Source organism: Rhineura floridana, chromosome 8, assembly GCF_030035675.1.
Source record: "Rhineura floridana isolate rRhiFlo1 chromosome 8, rRhiFlo1.hap2, whole genome shotgun sequence".
In the NCBI taxonomy this organism is placed as follows: Eukaryota; Metazoa; Chordata; class Lepidosauria; order Squamata; family Rhineuridae; genus Rhineura; species Rhineura floridana.
This window is the reverse complement of record NC_084487.1, coordinates 43,048,362-43,056,151: the sequence shown is the minus strand read 5'-3', so window position 1 is coordinate 43,056,151 and position 7,790 is coordinate 43,048,362. Positions and strand designations below refer to the sequence as shown.

Sequence of the window (7,790 nt, the reverse complement as noted above, 5' to 3'; positions counted from 1 at the left end):
AATTGTGGAAGGGATATATATTATGGGCTGGAGGAGAATCCTTTGGGTTGTATTTAATGTAGCACCAAGCAGATTGTTCTGTCAGTGCAAGGATTTCTCCTTGTGCAATGAAACAATCCCCCCTCCTCCCACATGCCTCCTAAATCTGTTCTGGTGGTTTCCTCAACCCTTCAGACCAGATTTGGGGCTGGCATGGGGGGAGGGGAAAATCCCTTTGCGCTAGTGCTAACCTTTGTGTCCTTAGTCTTTTCAGCCCCTCTCAGATACTGTGAAGTGAAGCAGAAACATCACTCTGGATGGGTGATTACTTTGATTACCTGAGCTAGACACCAAGAAAACAAACTTAAGGGAACTATTTTGCAGTAACTGGGTTGGGGAAGAAGGACAAAATGCATTTCCTGGCTCTTTTAAACATGATTTCTATGGTAAATCATGTTGAGCGATGCAATTGGATACTTACTGGCAGCCATATCAAGTGTTGTAACATGATTTCTTCCTCATGACTGGTATGTCCTCCAAATATCAAGAGTTTGCTGTCTGGCATCCACCTCATCCCTTTTGTTTAACATATAAATAGTTTCTTGAAAGGAGAGTGATTTGACCACAGAAAAATGCAGACGGGCGGATGGGGGCTGGAAGAGGACTGTGTATGAGCATCTCCTAAAATATGCAGAGTTGGGGGCAATGGGAGTTGGACTAGGAACCCGATTCTCATGCTGTTACTGTGCTAGGAGAACACAACAATCCCTCCTTTCTGTCTGAGGGCCTCTTCAAAATGTGCCTAATAGGTGATTCAGAGTGATCCATCTCATGTTTTACATGACCATTGGCCATGCTGGCTGGGGGTGAATAGAACTGGGGTCCAGCAACATCTGGAGGGCTGCCAGTTCCCCATCCCTGCTTAGGACAAGTTAGGCATGTTCAGGTACACCCATGGCCTATATCTGGCTATACCCTGAGAAATACTTTCCTTCTAGAACAAGCAGCCTATGCATGAGTGACCACAGTGGCAGTGTGAGGCTGTGAGTGCTGGGGACAAAATTATAAAATCAGGTATGGCTTAAGTGCTTTATATTACCTAATCCTGCTTTAGGAGACCTAGGAAGTAGAGTGGAAGGAGGCCTCGCATTCTGTGAACTGGATTCCTATATTGTCACAAGATGAGAGGGAGGACCCTGAACTGAATTCCTGTGCACTCCCTGGAAGCAGGGTGAAAAACAGTTTCATAGACAGGCTCCCCTGGAATGTGCTCAGAGTGATATCTCACAGAAGACCATAATTTACATTTCTGCACTAGCATGCAAAAGGACACACACCGGGTCTAATCCAGGTTTCAATAAATGAAGAAATGGATTGCACACCAAAGAGCTGGTTTGAGGTCTAAGCCGAGTCTCGTGTTCCTTATAATTAGAGGAAAGGAAACTTGTTGGATGGTTTGGTGTCAGTATATCTGACTGGAAGAATAGTCCTTGTGATCTTTCTCTCAAGTAGAAGACAGAAGTATCTCCTTGGAGCCAGGCAGATCATGTTGCATTGGGACCGAAGCAAGCCTTGCGTCTTGTGGTTTTCCTGTTCTTCCTAGACCTGAGGTGAGCCCTTTTTCGTAGTACTTTCCTTCCTATAATCGTTTGACAGAGGTGGGGAGGGTCTCACTGTTTTTTTTTCTTTTCTCAAAGGTAATTTCATGGAGGAGTCATGGCACAAATTGCAGTGACAGAATCACTCAGCCAATGGGGATAAAGGAAAAGGTGGACTCATTAACACCTTTAAATGCTGGCTGCACTGCAGAGTGATGAGCCAATGAAAGAGCCAGCAAGGGCTGGAATCTCTTCTGTATGGTGATGCTCTTCTTCCATCCCTTTCTTTAACCCCCCAAAGTAAGGAGCGAGAGAGCAAGACAGATAATTGAGCTCCTCCTTCACCGGCTTACCATCACCTAGACAATCTCCAGAGAAGGCTAACCCTGTGAGTTCACATACCCACCAGGCTGCAAGGTGCATTGTTCCCTTTAACATTGGCATACCCTGGGAGTGTGATGGGAGGTCAAAAGAGAGCATATATGGCTGTTCAAACCTTAACTTCCTCCTCTTCCTCCTCATCAACATACTCAAAGGAATCACTGTGTCCCTCTCTAACAATGGTTACCCGATCTATGTAGAACTCTTCTGTCTCCTTTTCTTCCTCTTCTTCCTCCTCCTCTTCCTCCTCCTCTACCCTTTGGCGCCATCCAGCCTTGTGTTCCTGCCGCTCTGTCTTCAAGCACCACGTGTTGGCATCTGGGCTTTCCCATGAGGCTTGGCTTCTTGACTCTTCTCGCTGCTGTAGACTGGGGTAGGTGCCTCCCATGCCATAATGGGAAGCTAAAACCTGGGCTGCCCGGTTGAATTCTCCTGCTTCCTCATTGCAGCCATTCTGGTGCCCTTCCCAGCGGGTCTCTCTTGGCACCACTCCCAGCTCAGACACTGGGTTCTTTCCCCTAGAACAGGGAGACCCTTCCTGAGACAACTCTATGGAATGAGAATCTCCATTGGCACACACTGAGTGTCCCAGTGGTGAACTAGGTTTGGAGTGACCCCAAGAGCTTGATGCAGTTATGCCCTCTTCCCTATTAGCAGGAAGAGACCCTGATCTCCAAGGCAAAGATTCTTCCACCCAGGTGTTCTGTGGTTGAAGAGGTGAGACAGTATCATTGTTGATTGAGATTTTGTTTTCTTCTCTTTCTTCCTCTTCCTTGTGGTTGTGATCTCCTGAGAAGCTGATGACATGGAGGAGTTCACTCATCAGGGAGGGGCCAAGGTCAAGGCGAAAAGACAGTAAGGAGTCTGAACGGTTCAATGTCGATTCAGTAGGGTGGGAGCTTTCCTGAGTCTTCTCTGAGCGAGGAACACGGGGAATGGTGCAGAATCCAGATTCCAGTCCTGAAAAAGCCATGAAACCAATTGTGAGAGTAAGCATGTACTACTGTGGGAGAACTAACCCATTGTGGTACACCTGAAAGCATAGGACAGCCCTCCCTAAGGCGATGCCTTCCAGATGTTTTGGATTACTACACCCATCAGTCCCAGTCAGGGTGGTGGTAAAGGGTCAGGGATGATGGGGGCTGTAATATAACAACTTCTGGAGAGCACCAGATTGGGGAAGGCTGGGGTAGGATGGCAATCCTCTTATGCATATATGATATAAAACATATGGATGGATCAGTATTCGTTTCCAACTATCCCAGGGAAGAGCAAAGGTGTTTTGTGTGGCCTGCTTATACTTTTTAAAATCCTAAGAATGGGAGCTTTTCATTTTATGAGCAAGTCTCTGTCCCTCACTGTTGGAGAGATATTAACATATGTGATAACAACAAAAGGTTAAAAGCAAGCAAGGCAGAAGGAAGACCAAATTTATTAAGTTTGACAACTGATGTGGTGTCTAAGATTCAATTTCAGTGTTTTCCAAGTGCTTAGTCGAGATTTATTTGCATCACAGGATAACAAATCTCAGGATAAGGTTATTGTAGAATGAGTGCACTATGTCAAGCTAATGTTGATTCACATTTGCTATGCTCACGCACACTATGTTAATAGCATGCAACTAAAATATGCAAATTAGCCACAGCTCAGTGGCTTATGAGCTGTTTCCAATGAAAGCTGTTGGTGCTAAGAACAGATTGTTCATTCCTGAGCTAACCTGGTATCCATCCTCCCTCTGACAGTATCTGCATCAGAGGAAATACATGACATTTCAGTATGATAATGGCAACCTCCTTCCTTGCTTGTCTTTTCCATCCTCTGGCAAATAAAACTTAATGACATGAGTTTCCCAAACTTTTAATAACCAGAGCACAGTGTGTGTGTGTGTATGTCCCCCCCCCCGATTAAAACTGGAGGCATAATGTACTCTTACGCTCAGAAAAAAATCCATATATATTTCCCTAGTCAGCAACTAGAACTGCAGGGGGCAGGTATTTTCCTTAGAGCTGTGGGAATAGCCCAGTTAATATTGCCTTCTAATATTCCACCCTTGCCTTTGCCCAGTTGGTCATGGCTCAGGGATGAGATGCCAAGATTCTTGGGTAATGAGCAGAGATGTGAAGGCCTGGGGGGGAAATGGGAAAAAACCCTTTATTTTCATTTTCGCCCAATTTTTTAGAAAAAAAAAGTTTTTTCCAATTTTTCTCCAGACCTTCACATCTTTAGTAATGAGGTTAGATCACCCCAAAACAGGGTAGATGTTTTCCTCCAGCTTGTGCTGGACTCCACCTCCCATCATTGGTCATGCTCGCTGTGGCTGATGGGAGTCCAACAATAGCTGAAGGGCACTACCCCTGCCCCAAACTTATCAGGTGTAGACTGGGCTATATAATTGAATTCCACTGTGTTCCTACTCCCTCCATCAGGATGATGTCACTTTCCATGTATTGGCAGAAAGAGGGGGATCAGTGTTGCATTACTTGCACCATCGGGCATAAAGTGGTGGATGATCCAAGATGATTGCTGGATACTTCAAGGCACATTTCAGTCCCTCTCATGGCACACTAAGGGGCCCCAACACACATTTTGGGACTCATTGCTTCAAAGATTCCTTGATGTCAATACTGACCACCTTAGTAGCCTCTGTGAATATCCTTCAGTCCTTTGCATACCCCATTATACCAAGAGCAGGATGAATTCTGCACCAGAGACATTTGGCCTGAGCAATGAAATAGCGGGGTTGGTTGCGCTGCAAATAAATTGCAAGCAATGGGACTGCAGGCTTGATTACACTGCATTATTGGCTGGAGGAACTGAACAGAATGGGGAACTAGCTATATATTTAAATGACTGATCAAGCTTATCTTTTCTGTGCTTTACTCATGAAGTTGGAATTCATCTGGGCGAAAGAAAGAAAGATGATATAAAAGTGCTGGAGAGTGGGAAGCACTCCACTGCATCAGCTGCCTGATTCATAATGTTCAACAGAGGGCAGCATTGCCCTGTTATGTTTCTTGGTGAAAGCCAGGGCGCCAGCAATGCTAGACAAAGCCAAGCAGCCGGGAAAGGGCCATTCTGCAGCAGCAGGAGCTCAGAACAGAGACTGTTAATTCACCACCCTCCTTGTGCCATCTCAATGCAAATGCTGCAATGTGGGCAGTTTATATTGGAAACACAGAGTCTGTAGTCAGAGAAAGTAGCCTCTGTGTTTTAAGCCAGACCTGCTACACAGAGCTTTAAGTTCAAATCATCACTGGGCTGGAGTCTTTTGTTGTGTTGATTAGAAGAGAGTCTGGGCTCTCCCTTTTAAGTGGATCAAGCAATACATTTAGTCAATGTCCAGGTTTTGTCCTAGATACTAGCGCAGGGTTGCCCTATCTCTCTTTGTGTTCTCCTGCTCCAGGGCCCATGTTAACCATTGCTTTTCGCTCACATCATTCTCTCTTCCTTTCTGCTCTGACAAACATGCTGTAAATTCCTTACACACAGTCCTCTTTCCTAACTGCTGCTTGTTTGGTAATTGTTGCCCAAGACAAACATCCCAATCTGAGACAAAAAAGACAGACCTTTTTAGTACTCTTGAAAAGGCTGCTCCCAAATTATTAACTATCACTTTACATGTGCATGTATGTCTGCCAATATTTGACAAACCAGGACATAGATTTACAGCCCAATCCTAGGTATGCGTACTGAGAAACGAGCCTCGCTGCATTTGTTCATTTAAGTCTTCTAAAATAAGTGAGCATAGGATTGAAGTCTTAGACTTCTTTCTCTATAACTCCTTTCTTCCCAAATTCATCAATCCCTAATCTACGCAGAAAGTAATGCCAATAAAATGTAGGCCAATTTTTGTTGGCCCCTTCCCTTTTCTTTTTGTTTTACCATGATTCCCACTATCAGACTTTCTAACCTCTGTAGAGAACTGGATAGACCAGAAAATGTATACTATTTCTGGGTCTCTTCTTTATAGTGCCAGGAGAATGCCAAGTGCATTCTGGGATTGTATGACTGGCAGAAATAGCACAGCTTGTAAGCCAGTGGAAGTATATCTGAAGGGCCATCACAAAAAAAGTGGATGATATTTGTGGAGCCTCCTTAAATACTTTGCTGTAACTTGGCTGTGAGGAAAATAAGGATATCTGAAAGCACCCTGAGAGCTCTTTAGAGCTATGCCCCAGCCAGAAATCCTCAATCTACATAGTTCTCAAATTTTTATTTTATTTTACTATTTAAAAGACCTCTTAGACCTAAACATTTGTGCAGTCGTATTTGCCGGTGATGCCCCAGAACACCTCTGCAAGGCTGCTATTTAATGTTGCTTATAGGACATTGCAGTGACTCAGGAACCAGTGATCCCCATCCACAGTACAGCAAGTTGTAGAACCGTGTTGTAAATAAAATATCTGAAGATCAAGAAAAGGGCATTAGTGGCACAGATAGAGAAAGAGCACTGGAGCATAGGTGTCTTATTATGGAAGAAGTCAAGTACAGTATGCTACCCTTAAATATGCACAGCAGTTTTTGGGCCTAAATATACAAACATTTCAAAGTATTTCATAAAGAGGTATTTGCATGTGTGATTATTTCAATTGCATACCTAAGAAAACTGACAATGACCACAACAAAGGTCAGTGTCGGAAGCAAGATAATCCATTCAACACAAATCTACCTATCCCAGATGCCACTTACCATAGCCAGAGAAGCTGTTGGGGGTACTCTTGAAGGCAAACGGTACACCAAGACCATCATTCCCATAGCTTCCCTCATTGAGCTGAGGCAGTGACACAGCATTCTTGATGATGGGCGAGATGGCAGGGGGTGTAGGTGAGGCCTCATCCTTGCTTCTACTTCCTCTGTTCCTTAGTGGGCTTCTCCTCACATGTCGCAGCGTCCGAGCAAAGAAGTTGTCAGGTTTAGCTTCCTCACCACCATGGTTTCTGAGGAAGGAAGTGTCCCCAAAGGCATCACCGCCTCGTCCCACATGCATGGTATGGCGGAAGTCCCCCAACGGTGGGCTGATCATATCTGGCGTCAGCTCCGTTTTGAGGCGGCGCTTACTGTGGGAGCCAGACACCCAACCAATCACTGGTAGCTTTCCAAGACTCATCTCCTGGTCTGCTGATTGAAACTCTGTCTCAGAAATTCAGTGATGCACTGTTAAGAAGAGGTGGACTCTGCTCTGGAGATATGTTTGTGTCTCAGTGACTTGTCATATTCCAGGATCCCCCCATTTCTTTCTTTCTTTCTTTCTTTCTTTCTTTCTTTCTTTCTTTCTTTCTTTCTTTCTTTCTTTCTTTCTTTCTTTCTTTCTTTCTTTCTTTCTTTCTTTCTTTCTGTCCTGTTCAAAGAATCAAGACCGACCTGTCATGGAACTTCTGGATTTCCTGCAGGGAGTGGATACCTGACCTCCACCTGTCTCCCTAGTCCCCCTCGGTAAGGCCCCTTCACGGCTTTCATGAAGGCACCAAGCCAATTTATTTCTTGCAGGTCTGGACCTTCAGGAATGCAGAGAGGATAAGTGTCGATGGGAACCCCAATCTCCCTTCTTTGGATAGCGGGGGAAGCAGCGATCAAGGAGTCTGTTTTTAAATCAGTGGCTGCGCTTGTCTGGCTGGAAGTGAGCAAAGCTGAAGGATTAATGTTAATCCGCTAACTCTTCCTCTGCCTGCTCTCTCTCTCTCTCTCTCTCTCATTCCACCTCCCACTAGTATGGGAAGTGGCTAACAGATGTGGCAGCAGGTTGCAGGAGCCAGAGTGGGAATCTTGGGTCAAACACCTTGATCCTGGATTCCTGCTGTAGGAGGTTCTGGAAAAGACAGGGAGAAAAAAGTG

At 45.0% G+C, this 7,790-nt stretch overlaps 1 protein-coding gene across 1 annotated transcript; it reads right to left on the bottom strand.

Moving 5' to 3' along the window:
- Positions 1 to 1,320: 1,320 nt before the first annotated feature.
- CDC42EP1 (CDC42 effector protein 1) lies at positions 1,321 to 7,254 on the bottom strand. The gene is made up of 2 exons (XM_061639063.1): positions 6,648 to 7,254; positions 1,321 to 2,918 (listed from the first exon to the last, which is right to left on the bottom strand). The coding sequence occupies exons 1-2, from the start codon at positions 7,063 to 7,065 to the stop codon at positions 2,068 to 2,070; spliced, it is 1,269 nt and encodes a 422-aa protein (XP_061495047.1). The 5' UTR covers positions 7,066 to 7,254; the 3' UTR covers positions 1,321 to 2,067.
- Between the last annotated feature and the right edge of the window lie 536 nt (positions 7,255 to 7,790).

Excerpts from the sequence above, each read along its gene's own strand:
- CDC42EP1 (XM_061639063.1), bottom strand. The coding sequence starts at position 7,065 with ATGAGTCTTGGAAAGCTACCAGTGATTGGTTGGGTGTCTGGCTCCCAC. Across the intron at positions 2,919-6,647 it reads CAACAGCTTCTCTGGCTATG|GACTGGAATCTGGATTCTGC; the intron begins GTAAGTGGCATC and ends TGGCTTTTTCAG.